This window comes from Papio anubis, chromosome 14 (assembly GCF_008728515.1).
Source record: "Papio anubis isolate 15944 chromosome 14, Panubis1.0, whole genome shotgun sequence".
In the NCBI taxonomy this organism is placed as follows: Eukaryota; Metazoa; Chordata; class Mammalia; order Primates; family Cercopithecidae; genus Papio; species Papio anubis.
Window position 1 is genome coordinate 32,213,540 of NC_044989.1, and position 23,021 is coordinate 32,236,560.

Below are 23,021 nucleotides of genomic sequence, written 5' to 3' on the forward strand. Positions count from 1 at the left end.
ACTGTGATTTGATGCCTAACTTCAATTACATAAAGTATGTTTACTTTTAGATCACTGATGTATAGTGAAGCTAACAGACGGGAGACATTTACCTCATGGCCTCATGTAGGCTATAGGTGGGCACAACCAGATCCCATGGCTCAAGCTGGATTTTATCATCAGGTAAAAAAAAGAATGTAGAAAAGTACTTTTCTCAGTATGCCTTTGTAGCCTTCAGCAAAGTTACCGCTTTTGTTTTACTTGTTCAGAAACTTACTTTATGCAACTTGGTTGCATGCTTGCTTGTATGCAGGTATGCTTGTTTGCCCAGACTGGACTGCAGTGCCACAATGTCGGCTCACTGCAACCTCTGCCTGTCAGGTTCAAGTGATTCTTGTGCCTCAGCCTCCTTGAGTAGCTGGGATTACAGGTGTGCACCATCACACCTGGCTACTTTTTGTATTTTTTGTAGAGATGGGGTTTCACCATGTTGCCCAGGCTGGTCTCAAACTCCTGACCTCAGGTGATCTGCCTGCCTTGGCCTCCCAAAGTGCTAGGATTACAGGCGTGCCTGGCCAGGAAAAAATTGTTTAAGCAATTAACAACTGAGTATTTTCTTTCAGATTAGATACAACTTTTTTTTTTTTTTTATTATTTGAAGATTTTTTGAGACGGAGTCTCGCTCTGTCACCCAGGCTGGAGTGCAGTGGCCGGATCTCAGCTCACTGCAAGCTCTGTCTCCCGGGTTTACGCCATTCTCCTGCCTCAGCCTCCCGAGTAGCTGGGACTACAGGCGCCCGCCACCTCGCCCGGCTAGTTTTTTGTATTTTTTAGTAGAGACGGGGTTTCACCGTGTTAGCCAGGATGGTCTCGATCTCCTGACCTCATGATCCACCCGCCTTGGCCTCCCAAAGTGCTGGGATTACAGGCTTGAGCCACCGCGCCTGGCCTAGATACAACTTTTTAAAAAAGCAATTATTTTTATTTTTTGTTTTTGAGACAGGGTCTCACTCTGTTGCCCAGGCTGGAGTACAGTGGCACTATCACTACTCACTGCAGCCTCAGCCTTCCCAGGCACAGGTAATCCGCCCACCTCAGCTTCCCTGAGTAGCTGAGACTACAGGTGTGTGCCACTGGGCCTGGCTAACTTCTGCACCAACCTAATTTATTATTATTATTTTTTTTTTGTAGAGACAGGATTACTGGTGTTGCCCAGACTTGTCTCGAATTCCTGCTCAAGGGATCTACATACCTCATCCTCCCCAAAGTGTTGAGATTATAGGGGTGAGACACTACGCTAGGCCATAATTTTTTAATAAAATCAACAAATAGACAATATTCTTCAGATTGGGTTTTTGACAAGTATTCTGTTTTGATGCATGTTTATTTCCACTGTTTGACATCTGCATTCATAACACAGTAGTAGATGCTTAGGGTAATGCATAAAAGAAGTTTTACAGTTTTAAAATTCTCGTTATAGTTGGGATACAAATTATCCATATACTAGATAACTACAGAAGCAGCATTACAAGTAGTGCATTGCAACTTCAATATCTGTGCATTAAAGAACTGATTAAGTTGCACAGGTAGAGGAAGAATTAGTCAAGAAAAATAGTCATAGTTTTATGTAGGGAAAGAGGAGGGTATAAGGTGTAAGGATTAACATAGTACAGAGGCATAAGAATGGGACATTATAAAAAGCTTTGCCGAATTAGAGGGAAGTTAAGAAAAATGATTTTAGCTAGATGTTATTTAATATGTTATTTAATAGGAAACTTAAAGTGAGTGGTATAGACTGGCTTATCACTGTTTTACCACTGCTAAAAGAATCTTAAGAAATCTAATACCTATATGTCAGTTTAAATAAAGCATGCTTATTTAACTTTATTTATTCATTTATTTGGGACAGGGTCTTGCTCTGCCACCCAAGTTGGAGTGCAGTGGCGTGATCACAGCTCACTGTAGCCTCAGCCTCCCAGGCCCAAGCAGTTCTCCCACCTCACCCCTCAAGTAACTGGGATTACAGGCATGTGCCACCATGCCCAGCTAATTCTGTTTATTTTTTGTAGAGATGAGATTTCACTATGTTGTCCAGGCTGGTTTCAAACTTCTGGGCTCAGGCAGTTTGCCTGCCTTAACCTTCTAAAGTATTGTGATTACAGGTGTAAGCCACTGCACTTGGCCTAATTTAAGAATTCAAGTACATTTTGAAGTACATTAAAGTAACTGTCATTTAGAATCTGAAGATTGATTATTCCTTCATTATCTTCAAGTATTCTGAACATCTGAACTAAAATTAAACCAGAAAACTATATGTATATATGAATATTTTATTCAAAATTTGTCAGATTTCCAGTTACAGATAGGTAAGTTTGGAGACTGGCTAATATTAGAATCAGTGAAATTATTTCCCTAAATTAAGGATTGAACATGGACCATTTTTCTAGCAACTTGTCATCTTTCTTTTAATTTGGTGTAATTTTCTAAGAGTCTCTGTTAAGTGATGCCTTGATATTTTTTTTCTGGTGAGTTATTGTTCATTATATTCTATCTTTGCAGAGAGGTCCAATAATAGGTTTCCTAGAATCCTCTGATTCTAGGAAATGTTAGGAGCTGATTATCCAATTTGCGTCTATAAAGTAAATGTTCACAAATATTCATATTAGTTTTCAGGTATATTTCAGTTCAGGTTTTGAAAATATATATACATACATATATATGTGTGTGTATATATATATAAGTTGTACCTGGCCCTTGGATTGAAATATATATAGCATTTTGTCCCATGTTGTGTGAATTAGATTCCATATTATGTGAATTAGATTGACTACTTTGCTTTCCCTTTTTACTTGCCCTTCTTGTATAGTTGTATGGGATTTAGTATTTAATAATAAGCCCATTGGCTGGTGCAGTGGCTCACAGTTGTAATCCCAGCACTTAGGGAGGCCAAGGCAGGAGGATCGCTTAAGCCCAGGAATTTGAGACCAGCCTGGATACTTTAGGGAGACCGTGTCTCTACAAAAAAAATAACAGAATTAGCTGGGTGTTTTGGAACACTTCTGTAGTTCCAGCTGCTTGGGAGGCTGAGGTTGGAGGATCACTTGTGTCCAGGAGTTCAGTTCAGGGCTGTAGTGAGCTATGATTGTGCCATTGCACTCCAGCCTAAGACTCTGTTTCTTTAAAAGAGATAGTTTTAAAGATACTCTGTCTCTAACAAACAACAACAAGAGGCCAGGCGCGGTGGCTCAGGCCTGTAATTCCAGCACTTTGGGAGGCTGAGGGGGTTGGATCACAGAGTCGGGAGATCGAGACCATCCTGGCTAACATGGTGAAACCCCGTCTCTACTAAAAATATGACAAAATTAGCCGGGTGTGGTGGCAGGCGCTTGTAGTCCCAGCCACTCGGGAGGCTGAGGCAGGAAATAGTTTGAACCCCGGGAGGCGGAGCTTGCAGTGAGCCAAGATCGCGCCACTGCCCTCCAGCCTGGGTGACAGAGCAAGACGCAGTCTCAAAAACAACAACAACAACAACAACAACAACAACAGCAACCACAATAAATAGTGTAAACCAGCCAGAATCTTTCTTTTATACTTAATATTTCAGATACTTTATTATAGCAATTAGAAAAGTACTAGATCAGGGATTGGATATATGTGTACCTCTCTTTGATTTAGTGGTCATTTTCTGAATTTTCAAATAATACAGGCAATTAATAAATATTTGGAGGTTTCAGTGTATTGTTGGACCCAATATTATAGGCTAATTTTCTCATTTTCAGTATAGAATTTTACTTAAAATTATGAACTTTTAAAAATAACTTTTATTATAAAGCTATTTTAATAATGATTTACCCTTTCTGTCTCTTTTCTTTGTAATTTTGCAGCCTGCCTCATCTGGAGATGATAGAGCCATGTGTTTTACTTGTAGTGTATGCCTCGTTTGTTGGGAACCTACTGATGAACCTTGGTGAGTCTTGATGTTTCTGGACATAATAGGCTAAGTCAGTCATGTAAATATGCTTCTAAATTTTACTTTTCTGCTTATAATTTTTTGCCTTTTGCCACCTATATTTTTGTCATTGTCCTGAGAATGAGATAGCCCTGTCTATACTCTGTCACACCACTTGGCATACAGTGTCTGTTAAGTTTGACTTTCTAAAATTTGTACAGGAGGGAAGTACCAAACAATAGAACCACACTCTAACTGAAAACCAGAAAGCTATGGTAAAGTGAACCCCAGCATGAGCTTTAGCAGTTGAATCTTGGTCTTTTGAGAGCAGGTTGTCAATAGGGAATCCATGAAGAGAGCCTTATAGTATACATTTCTAATTTTGAAGGAATTTTAGGGAGTCTTTGATGTCTCTGAATTTTAGTGCACAAAATTTTAGAACCTGGTTTAACATTAGAGATCATGTATTGAAACTTCATTTTCACAAATAACTATTCTGAGCTCTTATTAATAGAAATAACAGTACATTGTTAGAGCAAATTTTATATAAGATGGTATACTAGGTACCATTCTGAATACTTTATATATTTTTAAATCATTTAATTCTCATATTTCCCTGTGAAGTAGGTACTATTGTAGTCTCCATTTTATAGGAGGGAACTATGAATATTCTCCAGTTTAACCTTTATAGTTACTCTATGAGATAGGAGTTACTATCCCATTTTAAAATGAAGAGAATAAAATTTGCTGAAGGGGCATATGGCTAGTAAGTGATAGAACCAGGTTTTGGTTTCAGGATATGTTGCTTGCTTTGTATTAAAATTAGTTTGAAGTCTCTGAATGTTAAATCAGCTGATGTGCCTGGGGCAGACTTGCTAAAACATATTGCAGTGTACCTGTGGAGTTCAGATTGGAAAATACTGTATGAAAAATTCAAGTTGTATCTATCTGCAGGCAGAGAGTTGAATACAGTAGTCCCACTTGTTTGCAGGGCATACATTCCAGTACCCATTGGATACCTGAAACAGCAGATAGTACTGAACCATATACATACTATATTTTTTCCCTATTCATCCATAACCTATGATAAAGTATAATTCATAAATTAAGCACAGAAAGAGATTAATAACAATAACTAATAAAATTGAACGATTTTTTTTCCTTCAAATGGAGTCTTGCTCTGTTGTCCAGACTGGAGTGTAGTGGTACGATCTCGGCTCACTGCAACCTCAGCCTCCCGGGTTCAGGCAATTCTCCTGCCTCAGCCTCCTGAGTAGCTGGGATTACAGGCGTGTGCCACCACGTCCATCTATTTTTTCTATTTTTAGTAGAGATGGGGTTTCGCCATGTTTGCCAGGTTGGTCTCCAACTCCTGAACTCCGGTGATTGCCCGCCTTGGCCTCCCGAAGTGCTGGGATTACAGGTGTAAACCACTATGCCTGTCCTAACGTTGAACAATTTTAACAATATACTGTAATAATTTTGTGACTGTGGTCAGTCTGTCTGTGTTTCTCTCTCTCAAAATATCTTATTGTACTGTACTCATCTATTTTGGGACCATGGTTGACCATGAGTAACTGAAACCATAGAGAGTGAAGCTGTGGGCCAGGCATGGTGGCTCACATCTATAATCCCAGCACTTTGGGAGGCCGAGGCGCGTGGATCACCTGAGGTCAAGAGTTCAAGACCAGCCTGGCTAATGTGGTGAAACCCTGTCTACTAAAAATACAATAAATTATCTGGGTGTGGTGGCACACACCTGTAATCCCAGCTACTAGGGAGGGTGAGGCAGGAGAATCGCTTGAACTGGGGAGGTGGAGGTTGCAGTGAGCTGAGATTGTACCATTGCACTCCAGCTTGGGCGACAAGAGTGAAACTCCATCTCAAAAAAAAAAAAAAAAGAGTGATGCTGTGGATGAGAGGGGGACCTACTGTATGAACAGTTTTCAATTTAAGTTGAGTTTCTGTTTGGAGTTGTCTTTCCGCATAGAATCCATCTTTATATATATATATATATATATATATAGAAACCATTTTAATATATATATATTTTAGGTCCCTATGCCAATCCTCAAAAAGTTATTTAACCTATACCTGAAAAATTGTACAATATTATCAAATGTTATCTTCTTTGTAAATATTTTCTATGGAAAGTTGATTAAAATTTCCAACTTGGGCTGTTCAAAACCCATGTTTTCTTGACATGGCCAGGGACTCAGGGGAATCTTCTTTGCACCAGCATTTGGGATTCCTCAAACACTTAATAAGTTGATGGGGTCTCTGAAGGCCTGGGGCAAGTCCTCCAAATGGGTAGGAGGAAAGAGGATTAGTGGAGGCTGGGGAGCCTAGGCACCTTCTGAATGGTAAGGGGGAAAGGAAAAATTTGAAAGGGCGAATGGGAGTCATATTTTGACTGCGAGTTTAGATAGAGTTCCTTTGGAGGGAGGTTGAAGTTAAAAACACAAAAAAATGGACCATACCCTAGTAACTAGCATTTCCACTTCTATTTACCTATCCTAGGGAGTTAATTCCTCTTGTATGCACAGAAGCATAAAGTGGATGGTCACTGCAGTTAAAAATCGAATCCTTTTAAATGCCCATCAGGAGGGGAATAGCCCAGTAGAATGTGGTATATTCATATAATAGACTGTGCTCCAACAGTTAAGGGGAATGAACAGTAAGATCTCTGTTAATCACTCTCAGTAACTTTCAGATATGTTATTGTATCAAGAAATCTTTTGTATTAATAGAATGATTGGTGATTGAATACATGATAAAATATATATGTCATGTACAATGACACCAATTGTTTAACAATTTAAAACCCTGTATTTTATTTAAAAATTTTTTCACATGTACTTCCACATCATATATTTTCTATATGTACATTTATGTATGTAAACTTATAAAAAATATTTTAGAAATGTATCACTTAAATTTGTAATGATGGTTTCCTGGAGGTGGGATTGGAAATTACTGGGATTAGATTTTAAAATTGATATGGGTCTTTAGCTTTATTTTATATAGCCGTGTGTAACTTGTATAAATAAAATTTTATTGAAAAAGTTAAAACTCAGGAAAAAGAGAGAGATGGAAAGTGGTAAAGTACGCTAGATTTAGCTAGGAGGGAACCTGGCCCAAATGTCATTTGCTTGGAGATGCACTGTAAAAGGATTAGGAAAGACATCTGCATATTAAAAATTGCCCAGAATTTATATATGGATTTATATGTGTAAGTTGTAGGTGCATGGTAAAAAGAAATACATACATTGTAAGGAGTAGCATGTTTTATGTGTAAAGTTCTTTCTTTGACATGGAAATAAAACAATGAGTTAAAAACAATTTTAAGAAACATTTATTTTTTAAATTTTATTTTATTATTTATTTATTTATTTTTTTTGAGACGCAGTCTTACTTTGTCGCCCAGACTGGAGTGCGGTGGCGTGATCTCGGTTCACTGCAACCCCTACCTCCCAGGTTCAAGAGAGTCTCGTGTCTCAGTTTCCCAAGTAGCTGGGACTACAGGTGTGCGCCACCACGCCCAGCTAATATATGTATTTTTAGTAGCGATGGGGTTTCCCTATGTTGGCCAGGCTGGTCTGGAACTACTGACCCCAAGTGATGCACCCACCTCGGCCTCCCAAAGTGGTGGGATTACAGACGTGAGCCACCACACCCAGCCTATTTTGTTTTTTAGATACGAGGTCTTGATATATTGTCCAGGCTGAAGTGCATTGGCTATACACAGGTGTGATCACAGCTTACTGCAGCCTCATATTCTTGGGCTTCAGCAGTCCTCCTGCCTCAGCCTCCTGACTGACTGGAACTGTGTGCTTTACCATCATGCCTGGCTCATGGGTTCTTGTTTTGGTAGCAGGATCCTGACGTTTCTAATGCCTTATAATTATAGCTGATAGAAATAAAAATAAGGAGTAACCAGAAAGAAATATAAAGGAAGCATAAAGTTGAGCAGATAGGTGCTAAGTTGATCCTGTTACAATATTTGAGTCATTATACCAGTCTTGATCTGAGGTCCTAGTATTTTATTTAATATTTTAATTTAAATTTTTAAATTTTTTATTTTTTAGAGACAAGGTCTTGCTCTGTCGCTCAGGCTGGAGTGCAGTGGCACGATCGTAGCTCACTGCAGCCTTGAACTCCCAGGCTCAAGGGATCCTCCTACCTGAGTCTCCTGAGTAGCTGGGACTACAGGCACATGCTATCACACCCACCTAATTATTTTTATTTTTATTTTTTGTAGCAATGAGGTCTCACTATGTTGCCTAGGCTGGTCTCAATCTCCTGGCCTCAAGGATCCAACTACCTTGGCCCCCCGAAGTGCTGGGATTACAGGTTGAGCCGCTGTGCCCAGCCTGTGTTTTATATTTCTTAAACTTGTTACGTTTTTAATTTAACGTTTCTTTTTGTTCAGTAAGCATTTATTTGAAAGAAGTAGTGTATAATTTATTAACTTTACATTCCTAAGGCTCTTAGGAAATACATTTTATTTAAAAGTTATTTGTCTGATCGTATAGTGATACATAAGGTATATTTGTGTTCTTAATTTATATTATTTTATTCATACTAGAGATCTTTCTGCTTTCAGATCTTTACTAAAAAACTTTTTAGTAAAATAATGTAGTAAAATATTTAGTAAAATAACTTTTTGTGTTATGAGTGGCATTTATTGAGTTTCAACTGTATATTATTTATAGTTGTGGCCCCTGATAGATATGGAGAATTTTAAAGTGAAACCTAGTAGTTAATCATTCAAAGCTGTAGGAAACCAGTGCGAGGAAATAACAAGAGTTTAAACAATTCTGTAGCATGTAATATAGCATTACTTACACTATAGCATTAGTTTCTCAGTTTTGTCTGAGATTGACTTTATAATCAGTTAAAGTGAATAACTGCTATTGTTAAATGTTTGGAGTATTGAATGGGTGAATATTATAAATGGTTGAACATGTTAGAGTGATCTTCATAATATTGAATGATTTGGTTATATTAAGTCTTTAATGATGAATAGTTTAAGTTCAGATAAAAAAAAGATGATGATCCTGGAGTTCTGTTTTAATGTACAAACTGAATTGCTTTATTTTTAGTAAACTTTTCCTTTCTTAATCTGTGTAAAGGTCTGAACACGAAAGACATTCCCCAAACTGCCCATTTGTGAAAGGTGAGCACACACAGAATGTGCCATTGTCAGTCACTCTTGCAACAAGTCCTGCACAGTTTCCTTGTACGGATGGAACTGACAGAATATCTTGCTTTGGGTCGGGGAGCTGCCCTCATTTTCTAGCTGCTGCAACTAAACGAGGGAAGATCTGCATATGGGATGTTTCCAAACTTATGAAGGTATGTTTGAATTTTGAAGTAACAAATTAGTAACTGAAAAAAAAATCAGTTGTAAACTTAGGCTTTTCATTTGTTTAGGTGCACTTAAAGTTTGAAATTAATGCCTATGATCCAGCAATTGTACAACAGCTTATTCTGTCAGGAGACCCAAGCTCAGGAGTTGATTCAAGGAGACCAACTTTGGCGTGGCTGGAGGACTCCTCTAGTTGCTCAGATATACCAAAATTGGAAGGAGATAGGTATGTGAGTTTGTTTTAGTAGTATTTAATAGATGTTAACATGTTTTCCTAAATTTTATATTCTCATAGTTCTGATAATTAAAGAGGAGGGAAAAAAAGTTATGCAGTTAAGAGATCAGAGAGTAAATGTTTGGTTGGAAATCTGAAATCTGTGATTCTTGAAGAAAAATCTTCAGAAACAGCATAGTTTATAAAATATACTTAACATTCTATCACAATCTATGTCAGTTGGAAATAATTGCCACTTTGAACAATAGATGATGAAAAGTCACATTGAAAGTCTAAATAATGAAATGAAATTATACTGTAGTTTCACCTTCTACTAAATCTTTTTCATAGAGCAGTTGAACTAGATGATTTCAGTTTCCCTTTTTTCATTAGCACCTCAAATTATGGCAGTGCTAATGAATAATAATGAATAACCTGAGGTGAAGTAAGAAGATCTAATTGTTTAAAACAGTGTACCAGTAGTCAGCAGTGAGTTGAGGTACCATAATTATTGCTAGAGAAATATTTTGGTAAAATTGCTGTTCTGGATTCTCCTTCACTCAACTTCTCTGAGAGATTCCTGATTTTTGTGCTGCATCTGATGTAGGTGGGGTGGGAGAATCTAAGTATCACCCTCCTTCACTTACTTGTTTCCTAAGAACCACTACGGTTTTGACTGAACTGGGCTAGTAAGATTCTGTAGGTGGGAGGAAAAAAGATTCTGTAGGCAGCCATGTGAAATGGAGCTATTTAACTGTGATCAGATGTCTTGATAGACTGAGAATATCTGACTTCCAGGGGCTCCTTATGTTACTGATATGTGATGGGTATTACTCTGTAGTCAGTGATTTATCATTTTACTTCACAACCCCTTTGGTGGGATGTTCTTTCATTAAGGAGTAATGTAAAATTTTATTAATGGAAGTTATTTCATTAAAGGAATTAGTGGAAAATTTACAATATATGTATTACTTCTATCTAGTTCCTCTTGGTAATAACATTGAATAAAGCCTTGTGGTTGTTCTATTAATATAAATCTCTGTGAAAGCTTAATGGGAAAGCAGCTTAACTGTTGTCTTGAGTTTCTGACCATATTTTGCCAGTAGGACTAGATATTAAGCATGCCTGATTTCTCTGATTTCTTAGAAGTTAGTGGAAAAGTAATAGAAGATAATGAAATCTATATGTCCTTCTAGGCACTTACTTTGAACTTTGTCTTGAGGTTTCGTAATTTGGGGATTAAAAATTGAATCAAAATATACTTCTAGGATTACATATACCCACACACATATAGTCACAGCCTCCCAGGTAAAATGTGCATTTTAGATAAACATGTATTCTGTATTACTAGTGGAAATACTCCTCAACATTATATGGGGTAACGTGCTTGAGTTGAGGTAATCTCTACTTGCTTTTAAGGAATGTGTAATCTAGGGTCGAAGGTCGGTTTTCTCTGAAGAAAGTCTCAAACAAATCATACAAAAACATTAAGTTAATGTGGTAGGAGGAAGCTGAAGAGGTGAAACTTCATCCCTAACCTTACGCCCCGTCTCTGCACTTCCCCTCCCCAAGAAGTAGGAGCAGTGCTGTTGGAATTGATAGTGAATATAATGAGCCATACTACCTCTGACTTTATGTGGCACAAGATCCAATATATTTGGTTATAAAATATACTATGTGGGTTTCATTAGCTTGAAGAATAATACATTAATTGGAAAAAATCTAAGCTTATCCAAGAAGTTTAAAGTAATTAGCAATATAGCTTGCTTAGAATCGTTTTTGTAAAATTTATTTTTATTTGTTGTTTACATTGAAGGAATGAGGAATTGTTTTTGACCATTTTTTCTTAGAAGACAATATTTTTTTTCTGAATTAAGGAAGAATTGGTAATACATTTAATTTTAATGAATTAAGATTTTTTTCTAGATGATTCACTTGTCATTTGTATATCAGGTCAGATTGGTAAAAATTTCTTGAATGTAAATAAAATTGTTTATGGGATTGCTGTAAACCAAGGTACCCTTACTTGTATGTCTAGTTTTCAGAAACACATATAATCTTAACTAAACATTTTTACTTTAACTGTAATATTTATTTTGCATGTGTATTGCTTTGTAAAAAGTTTTGCAAAATGTAGAAGGCTTTAGTAAATACAGTGCCTATTACATAAATAGTGCATGCTTATTGCAGGAAAATGGGAAAATGCAGGAATGGAAATTGATGAAATACAGAGTAGTCATAATCACACTATGGAATTATAGTAACTTTTATATGTATTTTAGTTTCTTTTAAAAATGCATGATTTTTGGGATTTTTTTTGGTTTTTTTTTGTTGTTGTTTTTTTTGAGACAGAGCCTCACCCTGTCACCCAGGTTAGAGTGCAGTGGTACGATCTCGGCTCACCGCGACCTCTGCCTCCCGGGTTCAAACGATTCTTCTGCCTTAGCCTCATGAGTAGCTGGGACTACAGGTGCCTGCCACTACTCCTGGCTAATTTTTTGTATTTTTAGTAGAGACAGGATTTCTCCATGTTGGCCAGGCTGTTCTCAAACTCTGGACCTCAGGTGAGCCACCCACCTTGGCCTCCCAAAGTGCTGGGATTACAGGCGTGAGCCGCCGTGCCCAGCCGCATGTGATTTTTAAAAAAGTTTTATTGAAGTGTAATTTTCAAACCATAAAATTCATGTAAGTGTACAATTTAGTTATTTTGTTCATATAATTTTTTTTCTTTTTTTTTTTTGAGGGAGTCTTGCTCTGTCGCCCATGCTGGAGTGCAGTGGTGCGATCCTGGTTCACTGCAGTCTCTGCCTCCCACGTTCAATTCTCATACCTCAGTCTCCCGAGTAGCTGGGACTGGCCCGCGCCACCATGCCTGGGTAAATTTTGTATTTTTAATGGAGACGGATTTCACCATGTTGGCCAGGCTGGTCTCAAACTCCTGGCCTCATGTGATCTGCCTGCGTCATCCTCCCAAAGTGCTGGGATTATAGATGTGAGCCGCTGCGCCTGGCCTTAGCCATATAAGTTGTGATGTAGTAGTTTGAGAATATTTTTGTCACAAAATACTTCAAAAGAATGTGATTTTACAATTTTTTTTTTTCTTGAAACAAGGTCTTGCTCTGTCACCTGGGCTTTACCTCCTGAGCTCAAGTCATCCTTCTACCTCAGCCTTATAAGTAGCCGGGACTAAAAACATGTGCCACCACGCCCAGCTAATTTTTGAATTTTTTTTGTGGAGATGGGGTCTCACTATGTTGCTCAGGCTGGTCTCGAATTCCTGGGCTCAAGCAGTCCCTCCTTGCCCTCCCAAAGTGCTGGGATTACAGGTGTGAGTCACTGTGCCTGTTCCCTGATTGTATTTTTGAAAACTTTCAGAATAAAACATTCTTTGCTAATTTAAGGCTTTTATCTGGCAGCCCTCTTTGAAATATCAAGACACCTGAATTCCTTTAAAACATACTACTACTTAATTTTAATTGTTCATCTTAGTACAACAGGTTAATACTGGGTTATTTATTTTTCTTAATATAACAGCCATTCTATACTTAAAACTTATTGTATTTTCTTGGTTTGGACTTCTTCATTTTTGATAATTCCAAATTATTAATATTTATTCTTTGGATTCGTTTTTACACTTACCCTATTTCTCTGAAACCAGCCAATGAGACTAATGAATTAGCAGCTGATTTTAAACTTTTTTACATTTTTTGCTTTTGTAAATTATAGCACTAAATTGGTTTATGGGCGACTATTATCACCTGAAAAAACTAAAACAGAGAAACTTTTTCAAAAATATATAAGTGAATTTCCACTTAGCTGCCCCAAAATATTTCAAATATTGCCTTGGAGTGCAGTAATATCCTTAAGCATTTTCAATGCAGAATGCCAATTTATATTATGTATAAAATAACATTGTAGGCCAGGCGCGGTGACTTATACCTGTAATCCCAGCACTTTGAGAGGCTGAGGTGGGTGGATCACAAGGTCAGGAGATCGAGACAAGACTTTTTCTTGTCCTGACGACCCCCTGTCTTCTGTATGTAAAGGAGTTCTTAGTCTCTCCAAAACAAAATACAAAACAAAAATAAAATTTTATGTACATGTGAGTACACAAACATACACACGTGCTTATACAACTATTATGTTTGGTTTTAGGCTGTCCTGAATTCAGTAATAGAATAGTTCTTAACGTTTTACTACTGCAAGCTGGTGCTTGATTTTATTAGCTGCTGCTGTCTTTTATATTTTTGTTTGCCCAAGCTGTCCTTAGTCACACAGTAGTCTTCAAATTCCTACAGATGTTATTATAGATTCTTAGAGGTTTGCACACCCTATTTCAGTTAGACATTTAATGATTTAAGAAGATTTTTGTCAGTGGTGTTAATCAGTTATGTTATCAAACTACTCTTTATATCTCATTTAAGCCAATTTTAATTGTTTTTTATGTTTGAGATATGTAGTAGTGATTTTAACACTGTACTTTCAGGCCAGGCATAGTGGCTCATGCCTGTAAGCCCAGCACTTTGAGAGGTAAAGGTGGGAAGATTGCTTGAGCCCAAAGGTTCAAGACCAGCCTGGGCAATATGGTGAGACCCCATCTCTGCAAAAATTTAAAAAAAAGTAGCTGGGCATAGTGGCGTGTGCCTATGGTCCCACTTACATGGGAGGCTGAGGCGGAAGGATTGCTTGAGGCCAGGAGGAGGTCAGGGCTGCAGTGAGCTGTGTTCCTGCCACTGTACTCCAGCCTGGGTGACAGAGTGAGACCTTGTCTCAAAAAAACCCAAAAAACAACTGTTCTTTTTTCTTTGCTTGCTCATATGATGTATACTTTTTTGGAAATTCAAATTGCTTACTTTGTCTTTTGATTTAAGTGATGATTTACTGGAGGATTCAGACAGTGAAGAGCATTCCAGATCAGATTCTGTGACAGGTATGTAAAAAGTATTAGATAATGTATTTAAAAAATTCTTTACACAGTTGTATATACAGCTAACTACCACTTAATTCTGAATTTCTTACTTAATGCTAACTCTAAATTTTTGCTAGTATACACAGAAGACTGAAATATTGTGTGTCAGAGATCTCAAATTAGTAGTATGTACATAGTGTTGTGTATTTAAAGTTTAAATGGTACCTATTTGAGCCAAAGGAATTAAAGTGGATAGTTACATTAAATTTTTGTCACATGTCAAGTAATTAAATCTTTTTATTTGTATAATGTATTCTGTTAACTAAAAGTAGTGTTTAAAGCTCTTTATTCATATAGGTAAATACAGAACTACGTTTTATTGTATGAAATTATAGACATTAAAATATCAAGTAAAATGCCTTACTAGCTTATAAAATATTAGGACAAAATAATATACTTCGTATTTTAATGTTATTTTGTAGGAAAAGCTAATAATATACTTCAAAATAGTTTTACTATGTCAATTTAGATCCTAACTCTTCTACTTAATATAGTCTGATTGCACTTCTGATATATGGCATAGCAGTATTAAAGTCTGTTAGAGTTTTAAGAATTAGGCCGGGCTTGGTGGCTCATGTTGGTAATCCCAGCACTTTGGGAAGCCACTGCGGGTGGATCACTTGAGGTCAGGAGTTCGAGACCAGCCTGGCCAACATGGTGAAACCCTGTCTTTACTAAAAATAAAAAAACAGTTAGCTGGGTGTGGTGGCATATACCTATCTCAGCTACTCAGGAGGCTGAGGCAGGAGAATAGCTTGAACCGGGGAGGCAGAGATTGCAGTGAGCTGAGATCGCCATTGCATTCCACCCTGGGCAATAAGAGAGAAACTCCCTCTAAAAAAAAAAAAAAAAAGAATTAGATAAGGTAAGTGCATATAAAGCGCAGTGCCTGGGAAGTAGCCAGTATTTTAAAAAAGTGACTGTTATTAACTTGTGGCTATTGTTTAATGTCAGATGCTGTGTACTACGGACATATATAACTTAAATCTTTTTAGAAGAGGAATGGTTTTGTGTAGTACAGTTCACAAAAATTATAGTTAACATTTGGTAGTAAATATTCTTTAAATTCTAATTTGTCATCAAATTTTTTTGAAAGGCACTAAATGGAACACTGGACAATTTTGGGTTAATCCTCAGCAGTCTTTTGAAGCAGTTCTTAGCAATGAACAAAAAAATCACCAAATAAGGCAGGAAAATGCCCTTAAAAATGTGTAAATGTGTAATTCATTCTAGAAAAGTTAAATTTTTTTTTTTTAAAAGAGTAGACTGAGGAAGCTAATGCTCTTTTCCCATTTTATTGTCCTTCTGCAAAAACTACTACTCTTCCTTTCTTTCTCTCTTTCTGTCTTTCTGTCTTTTTTTTTTTTTTGACGGAGTCTTGCTCTGTCACCCACGCTGGAGTGCAGTGTTACAATCTCAGCTCACTGCAACCTCTACCTCCTGGGTTCAAGGGATTCTTCTGCCTCAGTCCCCCGAGTAGCTGGGGTTATAGGTGCCTGCCACCACACCTGGCTAAGTTTTGTATTTTTAGTAGAGACAGGGTTTCACCATGTTGGCCAAGCTGGTCTTGAACTCCTGACCTCAGGTGATCTGCCCGCCTCGGTCTCCCAAAGTGCTGGGATTATAGGCATGAGCCACCGCGTCCAGCCAGACTGGCTCTTTTGTTTTTTTGAGACAGAGTTTCGCTCTGTGGCCAGACTGGTCTCGAACTGCTGACCTCAGGTGATCCGCCCGCCTCGGCCTCCCAAAGTTCTGGGATTACAGGTGTGAGCCACTGCACCCAGCCAAGTTTTTGAACTCTTTCAAAAAATAACTCCTTGGTCTTGTTAAGTTACTTAAAGTGTGGGCTTCTGTTTTTCCTTTGTAAAGTGTTTTCTGTTTTAAGTTTTTTTGATTCTCACTAGAACCTTTCCTTTGTGTGCTGTAGTTTTGTTATTTTCCCTGGGTCTAAGGATCTCAGTACATGTTTTTGCAATTATAATACTCATATTTGGTCAATTTTCTTATCCTTTTTCTACCTTTGTTCTTTTCATCTATGCCTGTTTGATTTTTCACACTTTAAACTCCTGAGCTCAGGTAATATGCCCACCTCAACCTACCAAAGTGCTAGGATTACAAGTGTGAACCACTGTGCCTGGCCTAAGTTGAAAATAATTTTGAGTCCCTTGAATACTTTTATGGTTTTTCTAAGGAAGTTCATCTTAGATTTGAGTATGTTTAAAAAAAAAAAGAAACAAAGAAAAAAAATAGCCTGGTATCTATGGGGGATTGGTTCCAGGATCCTCTCTAGATATCAAAATCCAGGTATGCTCAAGTCTGTTGTATAAAATGGTATAGTTTTGCTTATAACCTATGCACATCTACATTTTCCTGTTACTTTAAATGATCTCTAGATTACTTATAATATCTAATACAATGTAATATTGAGTAAAAAGTCTTTATTCTCTATTGTTTAATGACAAAAAAGTTTGTACATGTTTAGTAGAGATGCAACCATCCATTTTTTTTAAAAAAATGTTTTCTGGCTGGGCGCGGTGGCTCATTCCTGTAATCCCAGCACTTTGGGAGGCTGAGCCGGGTGGATCACCTGAGGTCGGGAGGTTCGAGGCCAGCCTGACCAATATGGAGAAACCACGTCTCTACTAAAAATACAAAATTAGCTGTGTATGGTGATGCAGCTACTTGGGAGGCTGAGGCAGGAGAATTGCTTGAACCTGGGAGGTGGAGATTTTGGTCAACCGAGATCATGCCATTGTACTATAGCCTAGGCAACAAGAGCAAAACTCCATCTCCAAATAAATAAATAAATAATGTTTTCCATCCGCAGTTAGTTGAATCCGTGGATGTAGAACCTGTGAATATGGAGGGCTGACTGCACTTTAAATTTTTTTAGGCCGGGTGCGGTGGCTCGCACCTATAATCCCAGCACATTGGGAGGCTGAGGTGGATGGATCACCTGAGGTCAGGAGTTGGAGACCATCCTGGACAACATAGTGAAACCCTGTCTCTACTAAAAATACAAAAATTAGCCAGGCGTGGTGGTGTGCGCCTGTAATCCCAGCTACTTGGGAGGGGCTGAGGCACTAGAATTGCTTGAACTTGGAATGCGGAGGTTGTGATAAGCCGAAATTGCACCACTGCACTCCAGCTTGGGTGACAGAGCAAGAGTCTGTCTCAAAAAAAAAAAACCAAAAAAAACATATATATATAGTTTTCTTTATCTAGTCATAATGTACTGACTGGATAAGTAGAAAAATTTAATGAAAACTTTAAACCACTGATTTTTATTTATTTTTACAAGGCTATGTCTAATGAACATTGTTCCTTTTTGAAGGGCATACATCACAGAAGGAAGCCATGGAAGTAAGCCTTGATATAACAGCACTCAGCATTCTGCAACAGCCAGAAAAACTTCAGTGGGAGATTGTTGCAAATGTGCTTGAAGATACTGTTAAGGATCTTGAAGAACTTGGGGCAAATCCTTGTTTAACAAACTCTAAGAGTGAAAAGACAAAGGAAAAGCATCAGGAACAGCACAACATTCCTTTTCCGTGTTTATTAGCTGGAGGTTTATTAACATATAAATCTCCTGCTACCTCACCCATTAGTAGTAATTCTCACAGGTCACTGGATGGTTTGAGCAGAACTCAGGGTGAAAGTATATCAGAACAAGGGTCAACTGACAATGAATCCTGCACTAATTCAGAACTAAATTCTCCTCTGGTGAGGAGGACTTTACCGGTTTTGCTTCTTTATAGCATCAAGGAATCTGATGAGAAAGCAGGAAAGATCTTTTCACAGATGAACAATATTATGAGTAAAAGTTTGCATGATGATGGTTTTACTGTTCCACAGATTATTGAAATGGAGCTGGATAGTCAGGAGCAGTTGTTATTGCAGGATCCTCCTGTGACTTACATTCAGCAATTTGCAGATGCAGCAGCCAACCTTACCTCTCCGGATTCTGAGAAGTGGAACTCTGTGTTTCCCAAGCCTGGGACTTTGGTTCAGTGCTTGAGGCTGCCAAAGTTTGCAGAGGAGGAGAATCTTTGTATAGACTCAATAACTCCTTGTGCTGACGGAATTCATTTGTTGGTAGGACTGCGGACATGCCCTGTTGAATCCTTGAGTGCAATAAATCAAGTAGAGGCCTTGAATAATTTAAATAAATTAAACTCTGCACTATGTAATAGACGGAAAGGTGAGCTGGAATCAAATCTTGCTGTAGTGAATGGTGCAAATATTAGTGTAATCCAACATGAATCACCAGCAGATGTACAGACTCCTTTGATAATTCAGCCTGAGCAGAGGAATGTTAGTGGTGGATATTTAGTACTTTATAAAATGAATTATGCCACTCGGATAGTGACTTTAGAAGAGGAACCAATAAAAATACAACATATCAAAGATCCCCAGGACACAATTACCTCGCTCATTTTGCTTCCACCAGATATATTGGATAATCGAGAGGATGACTGTGAGGAACCTATTGAGGACATGCAGTTAACCTCAAAGAATGGTTTTGAGAGAGAAAAAACGTCTGACATTTCTACTCTTGGACACCTGGTAATAACTACTCAGGGAGGATATGTAAAAATACTAGATCTTTCAAACTTTGAAATTTTGGCCAAAGTGGAGCCTCCCAAAAAGGAGGGCACTGAGGAACAGGACACATTTGTTTCTGTGATTTACTGCTCTGGCACAGACAGGCTGTGTGCGTGCACCAAAGGTAAGTTGTTTGATTATGCTATAAATCTTATAAAATCCATGTATATATGGCATTTGTTTATGTGCATACCTAGTATGAATTTTAGATTCAAATAGATGGAGAGGAATTAATTTTTTTGTAATGAAGTGGTAAATCCTTCTGTTTAAACTGTTCTTAAAACTTTTTTCTACTGCCCTAGGTAAGGATTCTAACTGTAAATAAGTTAGTAAGTCACTTAGCAAATATCTTCTGCTTTAACCTCAAGAAAATAACATGCTTTTATTTAAGTGAGTCCCTGACTCTGCATCTGCTCAGATTTATGATCTTGGGCAAGTTACGTTAAATTCATTAAACCTGTTTTTATTTGTTTATAAACTAGGATAAGAAAGTCTGTTTCCTAGGCTTATTAGAGTGAAATAATGTCTGTAAAGTTTCTGGCACAGTTATTGGTCTTTATTTCCTTCCGAAATAAAAATACTTAGCAAACAATTTTTAGTTTTGCTGAATACATTTTTTTTTGGTCTGATTTACTCCTGATCTTTGGCTAGCAGTGGATTAGTTTTGCAAAATTTGAAGCGTTATATAGATTAAGATAGTGTGCAATTATTTTTTCTTTTTTTCTCCTTCCTTTCTTTTCCTTTTCCTTTCCCCTTTCCTGCTTTCCCCCTTTCTGTTCCCCTCCCCTCCTTTTTTTCTCCCCTTTCTTTCCCCTTCCCCTCCCTTCCCCTCCTTTCTTTTCCTTTTTTTTTTTTTTTGAGACCGAGTTTCACTCTTCTTGCCCAAGCTGAAGTGCAATGGCCCAATCTCAGCTCACTGCAACCTCCGCCTCCTGGGTTCAAGTGATTCTCCTGCCTCAGCCTCCCAAGTAGCTGGGATTACAGTCGCGTGGCAGCACGCTCGGCTAATTTTTTGTATTTTTAGTAGAGACAGGGTTTCACCATGTTAGCCAGGCTTGTTTTGAACTCCTGACCTTAGGTGATCCACCCACCTCGGCCTCCCAACGTGCTGGAACTACAGGCATGAGCCACTGTGCCTGGCCCTTTCTTTTCTTTCTCGGGGTCTCACTGTGTTGCCCAGGCTGGAGTGCAAGTGGCATTATCTTAGCTCACTGCAGCCTCAATCTCCTGGGTGCAAGCTGTCCTCTCGCCTCGGCCTCCTGAATAGCTAGGACTACAGTGCAGAGCTGGGACTACGCACTATCATGTTCAGCTAATTTTTGTAATTTTTTGTAGAAATGGGATTTCGCCATGTTGCTCAGGCTGGTCTCAAACTTCTGAGTTCAAGTGATCTGCCTGCCTCGGCCTCCCAAAGTGTTGGGATTACAGGCATGTGGCATTGTGCCTGGCCTATTTTTTTCTTTATGTACATTTTAAGTTAGGGAGATAAAGTAGTTTTTGAAAAGGATTACTGACAATATCAGGCAAAATGAATAGTTCTATTGATTGTCTAGTAGGAATTTAGAACTAGGAGATAGTTGAAGCCTAAGTGACTATAACTAAGGCATGGCAGAGGAATTAGGATTTGAGCAGAGTTATGTATGCATCTCATCTGTGGTTCTGATAGTAATTAGACTGTTTTTCCTCTCTTTAAATAGATTTCAAGAGTTTAACCAAGGAACATAATGGTTAATGTAGTGGTTAGATTGTCTTCTTTGAACTATATGTAGTGAAATTGTTTTTTTACTTTTATTTTTATTTTTTTTGAGGCAGGGTCTCACCCTGTCAACAGGCTGGGGTGCAGTTACGCAATCTTGGCTCACTGCAACTACTGCCTACCAGGTTCAAGTGATTCGCCTGCCTTAGCCTCCTGAGTAGCTGGGACCACAGGTGCGCGTTACCACACTTGGGTAATTTTTGTGTTTTTAGTAGTGATGAGGTTTCACTATGTTTTTTTTTTTTTTTTTTTGGAGACGGAGTCTCGCGCTGTGTCACCCAGGCTGGAGTGCAGTGGCGCGATCTCGGCTCACTGCAAGCTCCGCCTCCCAGGTTCACGCCATTCTCCTGCCTCAGCCTCCGAGTAGCTGGGACTACAGGCGCCCGCCACCACGCCCGGCTAGTTTTTTGTATTTTTAGTAGAGACGGGGTTTCACCATGTTAGCCAGGATGGTCTCGATCTCCTGACCTCGTGATCCACCCGCCTCGGCCTCCCAAAGTGCTGGGATTACAGGCTTGAGCCACCGCGCCCGGCCGGTTTCACTATGTTGGCCAGTCTGGTCTCGAACTGCTGACCTCAAGTGATCCACCTACCTTGGCCTCCCAAAGTGATGGGATTACAGGCGTGATCCACTGTGCCTGGTGAAATTTCTGTAATTTCTAGTGAAAGTTAATGGAAAAAAATCTTCAAATATCATAAAAATCCAACTAGATTAATTTAGAAAATGAACAGTGTAGTCTAATAACTTTAGACTAATAAAACTTTGAATTACAGATGAGAATTTCAGAACAACCGTTAAAATTCTGTGTGGTATCAGAGATAATTTGAATTTATTGGTCATATATGTTGCAGTTCATTGTTGTAAGAACTTTACCTGTGTTCGTTTAGTCATCACACCAACTTTAATGTACTATTTTTGTCTCCATTTTGTAGATAAACATACTGAAGGAAAGAGAGGTTAAGTAGCTTGTTAAGTAATAGAGCTAATAAATGTCAAGAGCCAGCATTCAAACATCAGAGCACTTTAAATGGCATTATACTGCCATAATACAACAAAAGACGAAGAATCTTACATTGAATTCTTTGCATTCTTTTCATCTGCAAGATTTAAAAATTGAAAATTATTTAACTTGCTGTAGGTCTTCCAAAATGGAGCTGGACTTGAACCTAGGTGGCATAGCCCTTTGGGGCATATCTTTATAAGACACGACTATTTTCCAGAAATGCAATAAGGGTTTTTAATGCTTTCAATTATTTGATGAGATATGCTTTAGGTAACTCAGAGGAGAAATAGTATTTACGCCTTAAATATTTAAGTTATTAAGGTTTTTAACATTTAAATAAAAGTATTGGCCAGGCGTGGTGGTGCGTGCCTGTAATCCCAGCTGGTTGGGAGGCCGAGACAGGAGAATCACTTGAACCCAGGAGGAGAAGGTTGCAGTAAGCTGAGATTGCGTCACTTCACTTCTAGGCGACCGAGCAAGACTCCGTCTCAAACAAAACAAACAAACAAAAAAGTATTTAAAATAGATGGTTGTTTTCTTGGAGTTTGTACAGTCTGGAATTCCTAGAACATGATCGCATATGATAGGGAATTTATCCAGATGAAAGACAAGAAAAACTTGAGAAGTTAGTTGCTTTCAAAATGATCTCCCAATTCTTCAGGGATTGACTAAAGAAGGTGCATTTGAAAAGATAACAACAAAGGGGAAAGAAAAGTTGATGTCTTAAAATGTATGTATATGTATGATTTTTAAAAAGCATCTCAGACTGAATCAATTGGATGTGACCCTGTCTTCTGAGTATATTCAAATAACATAAAACTCTTTTTCTTGTGGAGAATCGAGTTTTTTCATAAAAATAAATCTATAGTTAATATATGTTTTAAGTTAATTTTATATGGGATTAATAATATACTAAATGTAGATTTGTTAAGCTATCTTTGATAATTCAGAAATAGAATATATACACACTACATATATGAAATTTTGTAAAAGGCATAAAATATAGTATGAATTTCTTTATAAAAGTGTGGAGTTTAAAATGAAAGATAAATTGGTGTTCTGCTTGGTGCAAATACATTTAAAATCAATAGGAAAGACTTAAATGAGAAAATAAGACTAAGATGTATCAGTGGAGTATAAGGATAGGGTGCAGTTACGATACCTGACAAAATAT

The 23,021-nt window shown here is 38.0% G+C and overlaps 1 protein-coding gene across 18 annotated transcripts in view; it reads left to right on the top strand.

Moving 5' to 3' along the window:
- Nucleotides 1-23,021, top strand: part of BIRC6 (baculoviral IAP repeat containing 6) — a 258,602-nt gene that overhangs the window by 36,273 nt on the left and 199,308 nt on the right. For 17 of the 18 annotated variants that reach the window (XR_002516594.2, XR_002516595.2, XM_021924741.2 and 14 more), the window contains exons 5-10: nt 51-162; nt 3,864-3,946; nt 9,064-9,286; nt 9,365-9,525; nt 14,385-14,443; nt 17,817-19,211. Coding sequence is in view for 16 of the 18 variants with exons in the window: in XM_021924741.2 (XP_021780433.1) it covers nt 51-162; nt 3,864-3,946; nt 9,064-9,286; nt 9,365-9,525; nt 14,385-14,443; nt 17,817-19,211 (2,033 nt within the window). In the remaining 2 variants the exon portion in view is untranslated. The remainder of the gene's footprint in view (nt 1-50; nt 163-3,863; nt 3,947-9,063; nt 9,287-9,364; nt 9,526-14,384; nt 14,444-17,816; nt 19,212-23,021) is intronic. The other variant, XM_021924739.2, reaches the window with a different exon arrangement.